The 22,087-nt window shown below is 43.4% G+C and overlaps 1 protein-coding gene across 2 annotated transcripts in view; it reads right to left on the reverse strand.

The window, feature by feature from the left end:
- igsf9bb (immunoglobulin superfamily, member 9Bb) overlaps window positions 1-22,087 on the reverse strand; it is a 711,231-nt gene that overhangs the window by 67,182 nt on the left and 621,962 nt on the right. For both annotated transcript variants that reach the window (XM_073029796.1, XM_073029795.1), the window contains exons 13-14: window positions 7,748-7,923; window positions 1,142-1,368 (exon numbers count right to left, since the gene is read on the reverse strand). In XM_073029796.1, coding sequence (XP_072885897.1) covers window positions 1,142-1,368; window positions 7,748-7,923 — 403 coding nt within the window. The remainder of the gene's footprint in view (window positions 1-1,141; window positions 1,369-7,747; window positions 7,924-22,087) is intronic.

The following is a 22,087-nucleotide window of genomic DNA, read 5'->3' on the forward strand; positions in this document are numbered from 1 at the left end:
ATTTAGAAGAATGAGGGGGATCTCATTGAAACCTACCAAATATTGAAAGGCTTAGACAGAGTGAGTTCAGTGAGGGTGCTTCCATTAGTGGAGTGAGGGGGGGGGGGGTCTAGGATCAGAGAGCGCAGCCTCAGAATAGAAGAATATGCCTTTAGAACAGAGATGAGGAGAGATTTCTTTAGCTGTAGGGGGCTGAATCTGCGGAATTCATTGCCACAGATGGCTCTGGAGGCCAAATCATTGGGTATATTTAAAGTGGAGATTGATGTGTGCTTCATTAGTGAGGGTATTAAAGGTTACAGTGAGCAGACAGAGAACAGAGTTGAGAAGGATAATTAATTAGACATGATTGAATGTTGGAGCAGGCTCAATGGGCAGAATGGCTTAACTCTGCACCTATCTCTTATGATCTTGTGGTGTTAACCATTGCATTGTCCAAATTGTAAAGACTGGGCCATCCAAGGAGAAGGAGTTAAGGTATATGTTTCTCTTTGATGCCTTGGTGGTAGTGGTGAAGAAGACGTCACTCACCAGCCCAATACTCATTCTGTTCAATTTAGTGGAGAGAAAGTCAGTTGGGTTCTAGCTTGGGATAATACACTGCAGTATATACCACAGTCTTCCCCTGCAATGGCTGCTGGGTTCAGTTAAATCCATGCATCTCTTTACCATATTAGGGAAGTCCATAGTGGACCATGCACAGCCCAACATCAGCTGGAAAAGGTCTGTCTGGTTGGATTCTGTTTACTCTACAGAGTTTGAGTGCTTCTCCAGGCTATATAAATACCATGCCTGGCCCACTGCCACTCAGGCTCTCTGTCCAACAATTGTTTTCTTCTGGACCCGAGACCAGGCAGTGCACCTTGGTTGTGAACACACTGACTAAATAGAATTGGAAGACATTATGGCCTCTCCACAAGGTTACTGGGCAGTTAACGAGACCTATTCCTGGGTGCAAGGGATCCTGCTCTTTGGTATTATTGGTTCAGGTGACTATATTACAGATAGCTTGTCCAGTAATAACGCTGCCAACACTCACTGAAAATTGGGGAATATCATGCTTTAACCTTCATGTCAATATACTCAGTCTGTTCTTATATCCATTATGAATTTCTTCAGTAGCTGCCGGGTAATGCCTTACCAGAGATAACTCCTTGGTCAGCAGTTCGGTTTCAGTCCCTGGTATTGCTTCATCTAAGATCTCCCACCTTTCTCCCAGGCGGAACTCCATGACATAATGGCTGATTGGATAGCTATGGTTGGCTGGTGAAAGCCAAGACAGCAATACTCCTTGGTGTGTTCGATTGGCTGTTAGGCACCTTGGTGGAGAAAGCAGCACCAGTGGTTCTCGGGTGGTAACAGGGAAAGCTGAAAGAGTGAGCAAGGTTTTAGACTCTTCTGTTGAATGTATCCTGCCAAAGCAAGAGCACCATTAACTACCTCCTCAATCTCAATGCAAATGTCACATACTGCCAATCCCACTTTAGTATTCAGAAGTCAGTTATTACTCCCCTACTTCTTGCATTTCTATATTGCTGGCAATAAATCTACAGGCCAGGATATAATGTATCCCAGACTCATTTCCAATTTTCTTTGCTACAAGTGTAGTCTGGTAATGTGGTACTATTGGGTAAAATTGTAGAAAGGAGAAAAGCAAGAACCTAGTTCCCTTGGCAGCCTGGTTAACTATGAGGAGACCTAGATTTGAAGTAATTAAAGAGGTGAGTGAACACTCCTTCACCAGAAGAGTCGTGAAGGCTCTGAGACTCACTGCTTTATATTGTAGAAACCAAAACTTCCATCCTACATCAGAAAGTAATTGGCAAAGTACTTGAACAGTCACCATACAAAGCTCCATACTGAAAGGACCTTAACTCGAATGTAGATCTCAGCATTTTACAGACATGATGTCTGTAAATTCAAACCCTTCAATTCAATTTTATTTCTACAAATATCAACTATGCATTAAATCTGAAGCAGCTATGATTATGTTTCTCTCAGAAAGCCTTCATTTAAATATGAGAAAATCTGAAGCCCGTTGAAACTAAACTGAACATTCTTGGACTGGTTCAATGACATTGTGGTTTGATATCTTATACTCTGTGTTTTTTTGCTCCTTTTTTTTGCCATTTGCGCGATTTGTTCTTTATTTTGCGCGTTGTATGCTTGATGTTTTCTTTGAATGGGTTTGATGTTGCTTCTTTGTTTAGTGGCTGTCTGTGGGAAGATGAATCTCATGGTTTCATACTGCATACATATTTCGATAATAAATGTACTTCGAATCTTTGAACTTCTAGGTTCCTAATGAATCCATTGCATTGATATTAAGACTGGTCTGACGCGTGTGAAGTATCCACATTTAGCCAATAATTAAAAATATGAGGCTTTGGGCGAAGAAAGAAGTTGGCACTGTTTTGTTACCCCATGATAGGACCAAAACATTTTCCAAACCTCATTATCCTCATCTCCCTAGATAAACAATAAGATTCACCTTCTTCAGACAAATTGCATGATAACCCCAAGTGTTGCTACTCAGCAGACATGTTGGTGCCATTTTGAGAATCTTGCCCTTCTCCAAATATTTGCTCAGTTTGGGGCTTTTTGAGTCATGGTAAAGCATCTGACTGTATTCCAATGACATTTCTAGCCAGAAGATTGCAAACAAAAGTTGATCACCGTTGACCTGAGAGAAAAAGACCCAGACAGATTTGGTGGCCTCCAGAATATCTGTTTTTGTCCCACCATTTTGAATTTGGTGGCCTTTCTATGGATAATACATAGGGCAATAGTGAGATCAAATCTGGAATGCTTTGTATGTTATTAGTCTTAAGGAGGAAAGTTAATGCATAGAAAATCATTCAGAGAGGATTCACTAGACTAATGTTCACTACCTGGAATTGGCAGAGTTTCTGAAAAGCAAGGGTTGGACAAGTAGATCTACATCCACTGGAGTTGAAAGAATGGAAGGTAATGGGTAAAACATTTTAGATCCTGTGGGTATTTGATTGGGAAGATGTGGAGATTATGAACTAAGGGTTATTGTTGAAAACTGAAGGGTGAGAAGCAAAGGTTATCATAGTAAAACAGGATTGTGGAGTTCAAGGTTACAGTCAGATTGACAAATGGTGGAGCTGGGCCAAGTGGGTAACTCTTGCTCTTAATTCATATGTATGATTATATTTAACAAAACAGAAAGTGCTGGAAAATCTCAAGTCAGGCAGCATCTGTGGAAAGACACAGTCAATGTTTCGGGTCTGTGACCCTTTGTCAAAACTGGGAAAGAGACAGATGTGCATAGATTTTCAGGAGGAAGGAAGGTGGGAGAGGGATGTGTCGAACAAAGGTAATGTCTGTGATAGGATGTGTTGAAATGGCTTCATAGGAATTCCCTCTGTTCTACACATCCCTCCCCAAGCTTCTCTCCTTCTGAATACCTACATGCATCGCTCTTTTGTCCCCAGATCTGACAAAGGGTTACAGTCCTGAAATGTTGACTGCTTCCCTTTCCACAGATTTGACATGATGTGCTGAAATTTTACGGCATTTTCTGCTTCCATTTCATATTTCTTGCAGTTTATTTTTTTTATTTTTGTATGTTCAGATGGTTCTGTGGCATCAAGTAATAGATCAAGCAGAGGTCAGACTAATCAACCAATCAGACAAAATCATTCCGGTTTCTATTTGACCAGCAAAAAGTATCTGCATCAAACATAAGCCAGCTTTAAAGTTATGAGGGAGTTGGGTCACTGAGTTAGCGGGGGAGTAGTGCTTTCACTGGTTGATTGCCAAACCAAGAAATTGCTGAGTTGGCCTTGGTGCCAATAAATTTTCAAATGGCAGGCTCATGCCCAAAATCGTCACTGTGTTGTGCAATAATGAATTAACATGATGCTCAAGCTCCGATGAATTTCTAGGCTGATCTTCATGTTCAATTGATGTATAATTCTACAGTAAGTTCTGCCACCTGGTGGTGTGGCTGTGAACTTCAATAGTCCCACTTTTTAGCTTTGAGTGATAGTCTCAAAGGTGGCAGAGAAAGTAAGTAATTACTAGATCAGGAACAGACAAACTTACAGTCACCAGAAAATAGGTTTTAGAATTTTTTCCATTTAATCTTTCCTGAAACTTTGATAGTTTAAAATTTTCAGAGCTATATAACAAGACTTGTTTTGTTGCATAATGCAGACATGTTATTGTGTTCAAAGTCATTCAGTGACCCCAAATTGTAAACTGTGTGTACTATTCGTGGTAACGCCTGATAAACCCTGTTGAACATGTAACTACCTAGTGCATCACAAACCCATTTTCATGATCTAAGATATACTTCAATGTGTTTAGCATTCAGAGACTAACAAGATTTAACAAGATTTAAGAAGACTAACAATACCATCAAGGCTACATTATTCCTTATCATTATGAGCACTCAATTTATTACATCTCATATTAAACACAAGTAACTAACAGTTTTTAGATTTACCATAATCTGTGATGTAATTTACCATAATCTGAGATTTAATCCTGTATCCACCATTATATATTTTAGACACTAACAGTATCCATTCTAGATTTGATAAAAATGTTAACATGTGCTGGTGCAATATGTTATGTATTTCAGCACCATTTGAGTAAATTGTAAATATATTGTTTGAATAATAAGCGTTCTTGGTGGTTTATATAATTCATTGTCGGTTATATGTAAAAATACCTGAATTGCAGAGGTCATGATGCTATCATGTGACATGTGCATGCCTTGCTTAAAGTAAAAAACCAAGTTAAACTCTTTTTCTTCAAATTAGTTTAATATTTTAAGAGTTACAAAACATAATACATGATTTTAAGATATATATTTTAAAGTTATTATTCTGTGGTTTATCAATATTAATTTATGGCTTTTAGATCAGAAATTTTATATTGGATGATTCAGAATGGACATGCATAGGTTTTCCTCACTCAGGCTCCTTTTAAATATTTCTATCTCAATTGTCATTTGCAATGAAGCTTTCCATATTCTCATAATCCCCTATGAGCACAAACCCTCCTTCCTGTAGTGGTCATAACCATCAGTTTCAATCTTGCTACTGACGTTACCAAGAAAAGCGATGTGCCTTCTTTTCTTCTTGTCATATTTCAATATAAGCTTACGCATAGGAATTTCACCAAAATGTCTGAAGTTGCCAATTATCTGAGTAACGTGATAGAAGCCAGATTTTATGTGGGCATCAGTAACTATCCCAAATGTAAATCTAGGGAAATCAGCATTAGTCTGAGCACTATTTATGACTGAGTAAAAACGGAGAGGAGAGGGAGGATGATAAATGATGAATAATGTACTGTTGCTGGCAGTTATCACAGTTTTGAAATGCTTCGGAAGTATTTAAAGGACTTTTGTGCAAACAAGAAAATTTACAGCCTCAACTTACCAATCTTTTTTTTTACAGAGTATCTAGAAACTAGTACCATCCTTCCTTACGCACAAATGAGGCATTAAAACGACTCACCTCATGTTTTAATGCAATGATATACAGTGGAGGGCCTGAATACCAAGAAATTGGACTAGGCACTTTCAGGTGCCATTTGTCTTAACACAGTTGACGTACTTCTGGGATCACTGAAGCTCGTAATGATATCGTAACTGTGTGCAATACTCACCTCTGTCTTACTGACAGAAATTGGATCACTTTTAACTGACAGTAAAAGAAAGAGCAAACCTTGTGACAGGCTGGCAAGGAAATGGTTCTCTGCACATCTCAGTAGTTTTGATATATCATTTCCTAACAGAATTTTTCATTGGTCGATTTAGAACTGGGGTTTAGATAATTCATTCTCTATTGAAAAACCTGGCAGCAAGCCTAAATCATACGAATTGCAGCACTGAAGGTCACTTCTCCTGTGCCAATACACACACTAATCCTGTCTCTCAGCCTTAGCTGTTAATTATGCTTGGATACACCATTGTTGGGTGTCTCTACTGTTCCCAGCAGTCATTTTAATGAATTTGCAGTCAAGTTCAATGCAGTGATCAGCCTGTGCTGGGTGGCAATCAGACCAGTGAACATAATTATGAGGAGAGGTTGGGAGGGAGGGTTCCCCACCCCCTGTATGTTTCCTCACTTCGATGGCAGAATTTTCCACAGCCGTTCTATAGTGCCCTGGAGGTGAGATCCATTATAACTTATGATTACACGATTTAAAACTGGCTGTGAATAATTTAAAAGGGAATCGAGGGGCAACATATTCACGTGGAGGGTGGTACCATATGTGGGATGAGCTGCCAGAAAGACTGGTTGAGGCAGGTAACATAACAACAATTTAAAGACATTTGAATAGGTACATGGATAGAAGGGGTTTAGAGGGATATGGACCAAACAAGGGCAAATGGGACTATCTTCACGTGCACCATGGTTGGCATGGATAAGTTGGACTGAAGGACCTGGAACTCCATGGACCTGGGGGTTTAGGTAATTTGGTCTCCATTGAAATGACTGGAGGTGTGCCTTAACCATGGGGATTGCAGTATTGAAGGAAGCCACTGCTGCTGTGCTGATACATACATTGATTTCACTTCCCTGCCTCCAATGTTGCTTTTCCTTCTTGAGTTCCCTTTTAGAAGTTTTTACCTCCATTGCAATCTGTAGAGAGTTTCAATCAGGAACGGCACAGAACTCGTTTTAATCCAGGAGTTGGAATGAAAACCACCATCGTTGTTTCTAAACATGCTTTTCACTAACACAACAATGACTGCTATACACAGCGGGCATTTTGTGCTCCAAGTAAGGGTGCAATCTCTCAATATCCTAATCAAGTAAATAAAGAATCAGAAGGGAAGCTTCTTTCCAGCAGCCAATAAAAACAATCAACAGTAATTCCTTATAAAAATAGGTGGACCCTCTTGGATTTGTGCAGACACAAGTGGTTCTTCTTTTTCCACCACTTGTTGCTATGTCACACTAATATCCAGCCTTTGCTTTTTTTGAGGCTACAATATTTCTTCTTTTGGTAGTGATTTCTTGTTAAAATCCATGGCTGAAAGATTCTCAAGGAGAGACTGGTGCACTAACGATAAAGTTTAAATTGAATGCAGCAGCCTGTAAATCATGTTCCAAAATAAGACAGAGTGGCTTTCTATAGTGGCTTAAAAATTGACAAATTAAAGGCTCATAAATCAATAAAGTCTAAATTATGTTTTTGTTTCATGTAGATAAAGGATGTCACAGAACAGAAAGGATTAGTATGCGGGTGCCACGGTAGCGCAGAGGTTAGCGCAGGCGTTTAGAGTTCAGTTCCGGCGCCGCTCTGTAAGGAGTCTCTGTACGTCCTCCCCGTGGAGTGCAAGGGTCCAAAGATGTACCAGGTAGATTAATTGGTCATTGTAAATTGTCCCGTGATTAGATTAGGGTTAATTGGTGTTGTGGGTTGCTGGGGAAGTGCGGTTTAAAGGGCTGGAAAGGCCCTTCACTAAAGAAATAAAAACCCAAGTCATAAACACAAGAGGTTCTCAGATGCTAGAACTCGAGAGCGGCACACACTAAATGCTGGGGGAACTCAGCAGGTCAGGTAGCGTCTATGGAGGAGAATAAACAGTAGATATTTCAGGCCGAGAATGTTCATCGAGACCATTCATCCTGATGAAAGTCCTTGGCCTGAAACGTCGACTGTTTATTCTCCTCCATCAATGCTGTCTGAACACGCCGAGTTCCCCCAGCGTTCTGCGTTAGTACACAAGACAACTAAATATAACTTTACTCACCCAGTGTGTTCACAGTGACGACTTCACTGAAGGGCCCTGTGCCAAGTTTATTCTGTGCTAGCACACTGAACTGATATGCAGTCTCAGCCTCCAGGCCCTCCACCAATAACCAGGTAAGGCCCGTGGATACAGGCAACGAAATCCAGTCATGGGGTCCCAGCATAGCCCTCTTTACCCTGTAGTAAATGCAGAACTAGACAGTTAGCATTGGCTTTTAGGTGAGGCGCATATTCAGGCCAGCTTGCATTTGGAGAATGGAAAACATGTTGTGGAATGAAACAGCACTGAAATCGCAGACTCTATTGCGGCAAAGGTAAAAGATCAAACCTTTCATCATCTTATTAGTACGAATGTTCTCCTTTAACTATCCCCCCACCCCCACCGAGACGCAGTAAAGCTTTTTTACTTGCTACCTAATATTAACTTCACAATCTTCCAGCAGGAATGGAATATCATCAACAATCCTGGATCCCTCTGTTCCATTCACTTTCAACCCCCATTCCAGCTCTGGACATTATGTCTCCTCTATGTCACTATGTGACAAACAATCCTCCTGGATCCACTAAACCAGGCTTTTGACTGCAGTGACCAATTTTGTTGTTTGTGGATGGAATATTATTTCCTAACAATAAATAAACATGATTTGGGTAAATCAATTCACCTTCAGACATCAAGTTGAAAACACCAAAATCTTATTAATACACGTGCAGGTTTTTGTTGAAAGTAACTCTTTAAAAACAGGGAGAGCGCTGCTCTGGAGCAGAGTGTTTCCAAACACCGTAAACTTCTCCTTTGTAAACGTGTTACACTGCACCCAGAACAGTTCACTCACACAGATCAACCTGAATGAATCTTCCCAAATGGGAGATCATTGCTTTTGATAAAAACTTACAGGGGAGCAGGGGCTCTTTGGCCCATTGTACTGATGTGGACTAGAGTGCCTCTCTTTGGTCTAGTTTGTGGTGCCTACAGGGGAAAAAAGGCTCTTAGGCATCCTGTACCAGGACTGGTAAAATAGACCTAACAGCTGTTACCTGTATTGGAAGATTCTGGGAACCTGTAAGTACTGAGATGATTGGAATGGTATGGAAGTTGTCCTGTCCAAGACCGGAAGAAGCTGCAGAAGATCGTGAACATAGCCCAGCACATCACACAAACCAATCTTCCATCCTTGGACTCACTTTACACCACACGCTGTTGGAGCAGTGCTGCCAGGATAATCAAGGACACGACCCATCCAGCCAACACACTTTTTGTCCCTCTTCCCTCCGGGAGAAGGTTCAGGAGCATGAAGATTCGTACGGTCAGATTTGGGAACAGCTTCTTTCCAACTGTGATAAGACTGCTGAACGGATCCTGACCCGGATCTGGGCCGTACCTTCCAAATATCCGGACCTGACTTGCACTACCTTACTTTCCCTTTTCTATTTTCTAATTATGATTTATAATTTAAATTTTTATTATATTTACTTCAATTTGTACTTCAGGGAGCGCGAAGCGCAGAAACAAATATCACTGTGATGATTGTACGCTCTAGTATCAATTGTTTGGTGACAATAAAGTATTTGTATTTGTCCATAGGGAGATCAGCAACTGGTGAGGATTGGAGCCAAAATCTGTAATGTAATGTTTACATGAGTACCTGACTTTAATGGAACAAATAGCCTGTTTGTTATGTTTGTCTTTACATACTAATATCTGATTTATGATTCAGGACTCAAGGTTACCTTATCGTCCCTTTTTGATTACTTTTAACTTGGAATTTGTGATTTATAGATTTTGTGAATGGAGGTTGCAAAGAGAAAGCAATTTGATGATTTATCAGTCAGCCCATGTTTTCGGCAGATAACAATTTAATAAGCTTATTTGTTTACACTCTTAATGATATAATTAGAGTCACAGGAACAGAAATGAATCCTTCAGCCCATCAAGGCTGTGCAGAACCATTTAAACTGCCTACTCTCATCAACCTGCACTGGGGCCATAGCCTACCATCCATGTACCTATCCAAACTCTCATAAATGTTGAAATCGAGCTCGCATGCACCACTTGCGCTGTCAGGTCGTTCCACACTCTCATGGTCCTTCAAGTGAAGAAGATTCCCCTCATGTTTCCCTTAAACTTTTCACCTTTCACCTTTAACCCATGACCTCTGGTTGGAGTCCCGCCCAACCTCAGTGGAAAACACCTACTTGCATTTACCTTATCTATAATGCAGAGAATCATTGATTACAAAGGAGGTACCAGTATAGATCTGGCATTCTGACTAATATTCGGGTGAAAGTGTTTGCTTCAAGTTGCAATGTACAGTACACACAGCTGACTCCACGTATTCCTTCCTCACGACGCACACTGAGTTTGTTCATATCCACAAGTGTAGAACGATCTCTATCTGAGAGCAAGAAACACCGAACCAGTTCGACAGCAGATCGGTTGGTTTCACGTAGAATCTCCAAATCTGTGCTGACTTTTACACAGTGTACACTAAGGAGCAATGATGCAATTTAAATCTACATGCAATGCAGAAATGCAGGAAAAATTGAAAATACTGGACTCAGGTGTGGTGATGAGCTGTGAGCATCCCTTGAAATGTACTGGGCTTCAATACGTTAGAATACGTTGGTTTGACACTTGGTACAAATTAGAAAGACAAGGCCAGTATATCAATAAATCAATTAATCTGATTCAGCACAGCATCCCACAAGTAACTGACCAGTTACCGGCCGAGGAGCCTTCATCAGACCTGGAGCCATTTTCACTGAACACTTTTTTCTCTCACAGAAGCTGAGGGGTATACGTATGATAGCTTCTCCTCGCTATTGAGCAACAGACACAACATGCTGGAGGAACTCAGCAAGTCAGGCAGCATCAATGGAAAGGAGTAAGCAGTTGACACTTAAAGCACACAGTATTGGGGGTATGGTACTGATGTGGATAGAGAATTGGTTGGCAGACAGGAAGCAAAGAGTGGGAGTAAACGGGACCTTTTCAGAATGGCAGGCAGTGACTAGTGGGTTACCGCAAGGCCCAGTTGTTTACAATATATATTAATGATTTAGACGAGGGAATTAAATGCAGCATCTCCAAGTTTGCGGATGATACGAAGCTGGGCGGCGGTGTCAGCTGTGAGGAGGATGCTAAGAGGATGCAGAGTAACTTGGATAGGTTAGGTGAGTGGGCAAATTCATGGCAGATGCAATTTAATGTGAGGTTATCCACTTTGGTTGCAAGAACAGGAAAACAAATTATTATCTGAACGGTGGCTGATTAGGAAAAGGGGAGATGCAACGAGACCTGGGTGTCATTGTACACCAGTCATTGAAGGTGGGCATGCAGGTACAGCAGGCGGTGAAAAAGGCAAATGGTATGTTGGCATTCATAGCAAAAGGATTTGAGTACAGGAGCAGGGAGGTTCTACTGCAGTTGTACAAGGCCTTGGTGAGACCGCACCTAGAATATTGTGTGCAGTTTTGGTCCCCTAATCTGAGGAAAGACATTCTTGCCATAGAGGGAGTACAGAGAAGGTTCACCAGATTGATTCCTGGGATGGCAGGACTTTCATATGAAGAAAGACTGGATCGACTAGGCTTATACTCACTGGAATTTAGAAGATTGAGGGGGGATCTTATAGAAACATATAAAATTCTAAAGGGATTGGACAGGCTAGATGCAGGAAGATTGTTTCCGATGTTGGGGAAGTCCAGAACGAGGGGTCACAGTTTAAGGATAAAGGGGAAGCCTTTTAGGACCGAGATGAGGAAAAACTTCTTCACACAGAGAGTGGTGAATCTGTGGAATTCTCTGCCACAGGGAACAGTTGAGGCCTGTTCATTGGCCATTTTTAAGAGGAAGTTAGATATGGCCCTTGTGGCTAAAGGGATCGGGGGTATGGAGAGAAAGCAGGTACAGGGTTCTGAGTTGGATGATCAGCCATGATCATACTGAATGGCGGTGCAGGCTCGAAGGGCTGAATAGCCTACCCCTGCACCTATTTTCTATGTTCCTATGTTTCTATGACGTTTCAGGTCAAAACCCTTCATCAGGACTGAGAAGGAAGAGAAGTCAGAGTAAGAAGGTGGGGAGGGAGGGGAGGAAGGAGATGATAGGTGAAACTGGGAGAGGGAGAGGGGTGAGGTAAAGAGCTGGGAAGTTGATTGATGGAAGAGATACAGGGGGAATCTTATAGGAGGGGACAGAAGACCATGGAGGAAAGGGAAGGGGGAGGAGACCAGAGGGTGGTGATGGACTATTGATATGCACTTCTTACTGTAGAGCAGGTCGATGGTCCGCATAGCCTTGATAGAATCTGGGCTTTCAAAGCAAGTTATTTGAAAACAAGAGATTGCTTGAAAAATCTCACAACATACCTTCCAATCTGCTGCCGTATCATCCTTGGATCAGAGGCAGAGCAGGCTACGTGGCTCAAGCCCCATTCCGGGAGACATGGATATAAAATATGAGACTTACTCCAATGATTTCCATGGCACTTTTCTTAGCGTCAGGATATCCCTAGTGCTTCACAAATAATGAACCACTTTCGAAATCTGGGAAACATGCTGTACACAAATTGGTAATCATTCTCCCACTAAAAGGAGACCTGGTTCTTCAACTTGAAATGTTAACTGTTTCTCCTCTGATGAATGCAGCTTAACCTGTTAAATATATCCAGCATTTTCTATTTTTTATTTCAGATTTCCAACATCTGCAACGTTTCATATTTTCACACGTGTTCTAATACTTACTGCTTTTACTTAAGTTAAAACCTTCAAAGTTTTTCTGATTTTCAATTAGATTTCTCATATTCTGCATTTAGGAGATTGAGATTTGAACCCACCAATGTCATCAAGCGTGCCACACGATTATTTGAAAGGGTTGCCTTCTGTTGATCTTTTAAACTGGTCCCTTGTCTATCTACTCAATTCTCCAGAAGGAATCTTACAGAGCACTTTAAGGAGAATTGAGCTGCTAAAATGCATCCTCAACATCAGTTCTGCCTGTTGTACATTGATGTGTTTTGGCAGTGCTTACCCTTAACAAGTTTGCATTGTCTTTTAGAATATCCAGAGGACAAGAGGACAAGTGATTTACTGTACAAGTTTATCTCCCGGCTGAAGGAACATACTACTAATTTGCTCTAAACCATTTCTTCAGGTTCAGATATGTAATGTCAATGCATTGCACCAAGCAATGGTTGGCTGTAGTTCACTATTGTGAGTGTTCTGACAAGTTGCAATCTCCATCTGGAATGGGAGCAGCCAAGCATTGGACCAGAAGTTCCTACAAAGACCGTGAGGAAGGCTGAGAGGATGATAGGGGTCATCCTACCATCCATTGGGGACATTTATCAGGAGTGCTGTGTACGCAGGGCCCTTGGCATTATTAAGGATCCCATCCATCCACCAGCATCCTTTAACTTTCCACCATCAGGCAGGAGACTCCGACGATCAGGGTTAGAAACAGCTTCTTCCCTCGGGCCATTAGGCTTCTGAACTCCCTGCCACATCACATTCAAAGTGTCACCGGTTAATCTGTTCTGTACCTTACAATATTTAATTTATGCACTTAAGTTTGTTTATTTATGTGTAATCCATCTGTAGATGTCATCCTTACTTTCATAAGTTATTATATGTTATGTGTGTTATGTATATTATTGTGCTTTACACCCTGGTTTGGAGAAATGCCTCATTTGACACATATATAGTTAAATGACAATAAACTTGACTTGACACTCTATTACATTCAATGGAGTATGTACCTTTTGTATAGCATAAGTTAATTTAACCCCATACTCCCTGATAGAATGATGAATGGAGAAATAGTGAGGGGGGAAGGAGACAACACATTCTCACAATTTTTACTCCTCCCCTTCCCGAGAGGTGTGAACAATCCCAACATCTGCAGCCTGGGTTGGGTGCATATATTCAGCCAACAGAGAGAACATCTTGGGTCATAATGGACTATGCAAATCTGCATATAAACCATATCTTTACAGAAGGACTTCTATTTATATAGTGCCTTTCACTACCAGTTCAGTACATCTGAATATGATGAACAGTGCAGGAAGACAATCAATAATTGTCACACAACATGTTCCCAAAAATGCACGTGGTAATGATCTGTAGTCATTGGTTTAAGTGGAAGGTGAGTATTGTGCAGAAAATGAATGAAGAATTTGTTTCACTTCTTTGAAATAATTGAAATAATGCACTGGGATATCTTATGTGCACTGAAGTAAGCAGATAGAACTTTGGATATGGAAAGGTGGCACCTCTGACAGCAAACCATTTGCTTGGTCTGAAGTTTTTTTGTTGTTAATGTTACATTTTGTAAGCTTGCTCCCACATTCCAGAAGCTTGAGCCTCAAATTTTCTGCTCCATTTTCTGGAATCATCCTTGGAACCACATTTTATGTGCCAGAGTTCCTGAGGAGACATTGGATTGCGTAGAGAGTCTAAACAAAGCAAGTGGGGCTGGTCGGCACATTTTGCACACCACAAGAACGCGTTAAAAAAAAAGGAGACTGTCAAACAAACAATGTGCAGAAAAAAAAACAAATCGTGCAAACAATAAAAGTAAGCAAATAACGTTCAGAACTGAAGTTCACAGAAGTAAGTCCACAGCCACAAAGCCAGTCACAGCTGAGTCCAGGAGCCTGTCTGTTGTAGGCCACAGACTCAGTTCAGCGGAGAGATAAATACAACGAACTGAACACCGGCCCGTTCCTCTCTTCTAGCCCTGACACCGTGAAATTTTCAATCTGGCCCAGCAATTACATTAGCAGGTTGTTCCTTGCTCGCGGGCCTGGGACCCGCCACCTCAATTCGGCCTGTACCCGACCTTTCCAATCTGGCCCGACGCTTAAATCGGTCAAACATTGGCTTTTTCCTCGCACTCCTTCTCGGGCCCGGGCCCTGCTGCCTCGACTTTCTCTTGCCTTGGTCCTGCAGCTCTGAGACTTCAAAAAATGCCAGCTCGTACGGGCAGTTCAAAAGCTCAGCTCCAAAAGGGAAGTTACAGGCCATTGATCTCAGTGATCGATTTCCAGAAGAAGAGTGATTAATACAGTAATTAGTAGTTTTGTTCACTGCCAGTAAGTTGACACTGGATTGCGGGGGGGGGGGGGGGGGGGGGGAGAGAGAGAGAGAGAGAGAGAGAGAGGGAGTTTAAAAGAAGCGAGCCTGACCAGTCAGCACAGTTGACACGCCACAGTTCCTGGGGAGACATAGAGAGAGAACTTAACAGCAGCGAGAGGGGGCAGTCAGCCCATTTTGTGCTCCACAGTTCCTGACTGCATAGAGGGAGAGAGATTTTACAAGAAGAAAGCGGGCACATTTGGCATTTCTATGCACTGCAGGTCCTGAGGAGAGAATGGATTGCGTAGAGGGAGACTGAGCTTAAAAGAAGCAAGATGGGTATTGATGCACCATCAATAACTCTCCGAGACGTGAGGTGAGATATCGGCTTTTATTGACTGAAAGAAAGAACAAGCAGTAATTGACCACCATACTACATCCTGGAGACTGAGGCCAGGCTCAGGCCTCAATCGCCTTTATACCGGGGTCTGTGGGAGGAGCCACAGGAGCAGTCAGCTGGGGGGGGGGGGGGGGGCGTGTCCAGACAGGTATATGTAGTTCACCACAGGTATTCAGACAATTTGCGTGCCACAGTTTCCAAGGCAATATCAGATTACATAGAAGTGAGCAGGGGCAGTTGGCACATTTGCATGCTGCAGTTCCTGAGGAGACATTGGACTGCGTAGAGGGAGAGAGATGTTAAAAGCAGTGAGCTGGAGTAGTCAGCACACCTTGAGCGCCATAATTCCTGAGGAGAGTTGGATTGTGTAGTGGAGAGAGGAGAAGCGAATTTGGGCTGTTAGCACATTTTTCACCCCATAGGCCTCAGGGGGGTATTGGATTGCGTATTGGAATAAAGAGTTTGAAAGAAGTGAGCAGGAGCAGTCAGCGTATTTTGCGCGCCATAGTTCCCAAGGAGACATTGGATTTCATAGAAGGTGGGAGAGTTTAAAAGAAGCAAGTGGGGGCAGTCAGTACCTTCTATGAACCACAGTTCATGAGGACACATCAGATGGTGTGGAGGAAGAGCAAAGAAGTGAGTGGGGGTAGTCAGCACATTAGCGTGACTCAGCTATCTACGCAACATTCGATCGCGTAGAGGGAGGAGTCCAAAAGAAGCAAGCCTTGGCAGTAGACACATTTTGTGCGCGGTAGTTACCAATGAGCCATTGGATTGCATAGAGGGAGAGAGAGAGTTTAAAATAAGTGAGTGGGAGCATTTGGACAATATGTGCTCCACAGTTCCCGAGGAGACATAACATTGCGCAGAGGGAGAGAGAGTTTAAAAGAAGCGAATGGTGGCAATTGGCATTTTTGTGCACCACAGGTCCCAGGGAGATATTGGATGCACAGAGGGAAATAGAGTTTAAAACAAGTGAGTCGGGCAGTTGGCACATTGTGTGCACCTCAGTTCCTGAGGAGCCACTGGATGGTGTGAAGGGAGAGTGAATTTAAAAGAAGCTAGTAGGGGCATTCAGAGTATTTTGTACACCATAGGTCTTGAGGTGATATTGCATTGCGCAGAGGGAGAGAGATTTTAACAGTAGTGAGCAGGGTTGTTGGAACATTTTGTGATCCACAGTTACTGAAGAAACGTTGGATTGCACTGAGAGAGAGCGAGTTTAAAAGAAGCAAGGGGGGGCATTCGCACATTTTGTGCACCACAGTTCCCAAGGAGACACTGGATTGCGCTGAGGGGGAGAGAGAGAGAGATTAAAAGAAGCTGGGGGTACAGTCAGCATATTTTGTGCACCCCATTTTCTGAGGAGATATTGGGATTGAGCAGAGGGAGATAGATTTTAAAAGAAGTGAGTGGGTGCTTTCTGCACTTTTGTGCACCACAGTTCCCAAGGAGACAATGGACTGTGCTGAGGGAGAGAGAGAATTTAAAAGAAGCGACCGAGGGCAACCAGCGCATTTTGTGCACCACAGGTTCCAATGAGACATTGGAATGCGCAGAGAGAGAGAGAAACGAGCAGGGGCAGTGGGCATATTTTGAGAGGCACTGGTCCGAAGCAGTCATTGGATTGCTTAGAGGGAGAGAGAGTCTGAAAGAAGCAAGTGGGGGGAGTCGGCACATTTTGCACACCATAGTTCCCAAGGAGACAATAGAAGGAGGGTAAGTTTAAAAGATGCAAATATGGCAGCCAGCACATTCTGCGTGTCATGGTTCCTGAGGTCAGACTGCAATGGCGTGGAGGGAGAGCAAATTTGGAAGAAGTGAGCAGTGGCAGTTGGCACCTTTGTGCACCATGGATACCAAGCACACATTGGATTACATAGAGGGAGAAATAGTTTTAAATTAGCGAGCAGAGGAAGTTGGCACATTTTGCATGCCGCAGTTCCTGAGGACACATTGAATTGCGTAGATGGGGAGAAGCCAAGTGGGGGCAGTGGGCATATTTCAGGAGCAACAGGACCTGAGGAGCCATTGGATTGCTTAGAGGGAGAGAGAGTTTAAAAGAAGCGAGCGTGATCAGTCAGCACATTTTTCATGTCACAGTTCTTGAGAAAGCATTGGATTGCGTTGAGGGAGAGCAAGTTTAGAAGAAGTGAGCGGGGCAATTTGTGCACCACATTTTCTGAAGAGACATTGGATTGCGCAGCAGGAGGGAGAATTTGAAAGAAGTGAGCAGGGGCAATTGGCACATTTTGCACACCACAGTTCCCAACTCGACACTGGAAGGCGTAGAGGGAGTGGGAGTTTAAACGGTGCAATGGGGCAGCCAGCGCATTCTGCGTGCCACTGTTCCTGAGGTCGGATTGCAATAGTGTGAAGTGAGAGCAAATTTAAAAAAAGTTGGCACCTTTGTACGCTATGGATACCAAGCAGATATTAGATTGCATATAGAGAGAAATAGTTTAAAATTAGCTAGCAGAGGTAGTCGGCACACTTTACGCGCCACAGTTCCTGAGGATACATTGAATTGTGTAGAGGGAGAGAGAGCAAGAATTCCGGAGGAGACAATGAATGGTGTTGATGGAGAGAGAATCTGAAAGAAGTGAGCGGGGGGGCAGTCGCCACATCTTGTGCGCCATAGTTCCCGAGGAGACAATGGAGGGAAAGTTTGAAAGATGCAAGCGGGGCAGAATGCATATTCTGCATGCCACTGTTCCTGAGGTCACATTGCATGGTGTTGAGGGAGAGCAAGTTTAAAAGAAGCAAGCGGGGGAAGTTGGCACCTTTGTGCATCATGGTTCCAAAGAGACGTTGGAATACAGAGGGGGGGAATAGTTTAAAGTTAGCAAGCAGAGCAGTTGGCATATTTTTCCCGCCACAGTTCCTGAGGACACATTAAATTGTGTAGAGGGAGGGAGAGTTTAAAGGAAATGACTGGGGCCATCAGTACATTTTGTGCGCAAGAATTCCTGAGGAAACGTTAGATGGCGTAAATGAAGAGAGTTTTAAAGGAGCAAGCAGGGGCTTTCGGACATTTTGTGCGCCACAGGTCCCGAGACGACATTGGATGGCAAAGAGGGAGAGGGAGTTTAAAAGATGCGAGCGTGAGCAGTTGGCACATTTAGCGCGCCCCAGGTCCTGAGGAGATATTGGATTGCGTAGAGGGAGGGAGCGTTTGATAGTAGCAACCGGGATAGTCGTCACATTGTGCGCACCACAGTTCCGGAGGAAACATTGGATTGTGTGGAGAGCAATTGAGTTTAAAGGAAGTGAATGAGGGCAGTCAGCAATTTGTGCGCCACAGGTCTTGAGGAGAGATTGGATTGTGTAGAGCGAGAGAGAGTTTGAAAGAAGTGAGCGGGAGCAGTCAGCACATTTAGTATGCCACAGTTCCTGAGGTGACTGTCATTTGCGAAGAGGGGGAGAGCGTTTAAAAGATAGAAGCTGGGGCAACTAGCGCATTCTGTGCACCACTATTACTGAGGTCACATTGCATGGTATGGAGGGAGGGCAAACTTAAAAGCAGTGAGTGGGGGCAGTCAGCACTTTCGTGTGCCTCGGCTACCAAGGAGACATTGGATTGCATAGTGGGACAAATTGTTTCAAATGAGTGAGCAGAGGGAGTTGACCCATTTTGCGTGCCATAGCTCCTGAGGAGACATTGCATTGCATAGAGGGAAAGACAGTTTAAAAGAAGTGAGTGGAGCAATTTGGTGCATTCTGCGCACCACAGGTTAACAAGAAACATTGGATTGTGCAGCAGGAGGGAGAGTTTAAAATCAGCGAGCGTGTGTTGCCGGCACAATGTTTGCGCCACAGTTCCTGAGAAGACATTTGCGTAGAGGCAGACAGAGCTGAAAAGAAGCGAGCAGAGGCAGTCGGCGCATTTTGCGAGGAACATCTGCTGAGGAGACATTGGATGGTGTTGATGGAGAGAGAGCTTAAAAAAGCGAGTGAGGGCTATTGGCACATTTTACTCACCACGTTTCCTAAGAAGACACTGGATGGTGTGGAGGGAGGGTAGGTTTAAAAGATGCAAGTGGGGGCAGCCAGTGCATTCTGGGTGCCACAGTTCCTGAGTCTAATTGCAATGGTGTGGAGGGAGAGCGAACTTAGACGTGAGCAAGGGCAGTCAACACCTTTGTGTGCCATGGTTACCAAGCAGATATTGGATTGCTTAGAGGGAGAAATTATTTAAAATTAGCGAGCGGAGGGAGTCGGTACATTTTACATGCCACAGTTCTCAAGGACACATTGAATTACGTGGATGGAGAGAGAGATTAGAAGAAGCAAGGGGGGCAGTGGGTATATATCCAGAGCAACAGGACCTGAGGAGTTAATCGATTACCGTAGATTCCGGATTTTAAGCCGCTACTTTTTTCCCACATTTTGAACAGCTTTGAACTTTGCGGCCAATAATACGGAGCGGCTAATGCATTATTTTTTTTCATGCCGCCTCGTAAACATTTTGCCTCGTAACAGTAGACCAATAAAATTGATGAGTAGTTCACAGAGGTCCAATGAAATTGTACGATAAATCAAGCGCACTTTCACAATTAAATTATTGTAAATCAGTCATTTGTACTCACCCTCATCAACATGGAAAACACTCGAAGCATTGTGCTACCTACCCTCTTAGTTTAAACTATATTTGTTTTCTGTACTACATCGCGGGATGCTATGACGACACACCCGGTTTCGCGGCGTCTTGTGGGAAAATGCCGTTTGCGATGAAACGGAAAGGAGGGGGGGAGCGGATTCCGCGAGCGGCTTTGGATCCGAGCGAACTCTGCTTTTAAGTTAAAGGTATCAATAACTTTTCCTGGTAGGCTGCAGTATATATATTTTTTACCAGTCGTTAGGAGATATTGGAATGTTGTTCAGTAAAGAAGTATACGCAACGTATATTTAAAAGTAGCCGCGTACGGGCACGGTTCGAAAAAAAGCATTTGCAATATGTATTTGTTTTTGTTACCATATGGATTTAATTAAAAGTTAAAAAAATCCTCACGTGTAATATCTTTCTGTGTAAATATCTCATATTACAACGTGGGACACCTGCGGCCTAAAATCCGGTGCGGCCTTTACATTTAAAAAAATGATTTTATTTCTAAAATTAGTGCCAGCGGCTAAAAATCAGGTGCGCTCTGTAGTCCGGAATCTACGGTATTTGATTGCTTAGAGGGAGAGAGCCTAAAAGAAGCATGGGAGGCACTTGGACAATTTGCTCTCCACAGTTCCCAAGGAGACATCAGACCGTGCAAATGGAGAGAGAGTTTAAAAGAAGCGAGCGGGAGCAGTTGGCACATTTTGAGCGCCACAGCTCCTGATAAGACATTTGATTGCACAGAGAGAGAGAGGGAGAGAGAGAGAGAGTTTAAAAGAAATGAGCATGGGCAGTCTGCGCAAATTGTGCACCGCAGGTTCTGTGGAGACATCAGATTGCACAGGGGGAGAGAGAATTTAAAATAGTGAGCGAGGGCTGTAGGCACATTTCCCGAGGAGACATTTATTGTGCAGAGGGAGAGAGAGAGTTTCAACAAAGCGAGCGGGGCAATTTGGCGCATTTTGCGCACAACAGGACCGAGGTGACATTGGATTGTGCAGAGGGTGAGAAAACTTAAAAGAAGCGAGTGGGAGCAGTCGACACAATTTCTGCACCAGAGATCCTGAGGAGACATTTGATTGCGCAAAGAGAGAGAGAGTTTAAAAGATGAATGTGGGGCCAGCTAGCACATTCTGCGTGCCACTTTTCCTGAGGTTACATTGCAGTGTTGTGGAGGGAGAGCAAATTTAAAAGAAGCGAGTGGGGGCAGCCAGGAACCAAGCAGACATTGGATTACATGTAGGGAGACATAGTTTAAAATTAACAAGTCGGCATATTTTACACACCACAGTTCCCGAGTACATATTGAATTGCGCAGATGGAGAGCGTGATTAAAAGAAGCAAGCAGGGGCAATGGGTGTACTTCCAGAGGAGTTATTGGATTGTGACGAGGAGGACAGAGTCTAAAAGTGAGCGCGGTCAGTCAGCGCATCTTGTGCACCTCAGTTCTCAAGGAAACATTGGATTGAACTGAATGGGGCAACTTGGTACATTTTGTGCTCCACAGTACCCGAGGAGGCATTGGATTGCGCAGCACAAGGGAGAGTTTAAAAGCAGCGAATGGGTGGTGTCAGCACAATTTGTGCACCACAGTACCCGAGGAGACATTTGATTGTGTAGAGGGAAAGAAAGAGCTGAAAGGAAGTGAGCCCAGAGGGGCAGTCGGCACCTTTTTGCGCCATGGCTACCAAGGAAACACTAGATTGCTTAGAGGAAGAGAGAGTTTAAATGAAGCGAGCAGTGCAATTCGGAGCATTTTACGCACAACAGGTCCGGTCTGAGGAGACAGTGGTTTGCGCAGAGGGAGAGAGAGTTAAAAAGTAGAGTGGGGGCAGTCGGCATATTTTACGCACCACAGTTCCGGAGGAAACATTGGATGGCTTAGTGGGCAAGTGAGTTTAAAAGAAGTGAGCCAGGCAATTTGACGCATTTTGTGCACCGCAGGCCCAAGTAACAGTGGATTGCGTAGAGGGAGAGAGCGTTTAAAGGTAGTGAGCAGGGGCAGTCAACACTGTTGTGCACCACAGGTCTTAAGGAGAGTTTGGATCGTGTAGAGCGAGGGGGGCTGCATTTGGACAATTTGCACCCCACAGTTCCCGAGGAGACTTTGGCTTGCATAGAGGGAGAGAGGTTTTAAAGGAAGTGAGGGCTGCAATCAGGAAATTTTGCGTGCCACAGTTCTGGAAGAGACAACGGATTGTGCAGAGGGAGCGACAGTTTAAAAGAAGCAAGCAAGGGCACTCAGCACATTTTGCATGGCA

The sequence above is a fragment of the Hemitrygon akajei genome, chromosome 26 (assembly GCF_048418815.1).
Source record: "Hemitrygon akajei chromosome 26, sHemAka1.3, whole genome shotgun sequence".
Lineage (NCBI taxonomy): Eukaryota > Metazoa > Chordata > Chondrichthyes > Myliobatiformes > Dasyatidae > Hemitrygon > Hemitrygon akajei.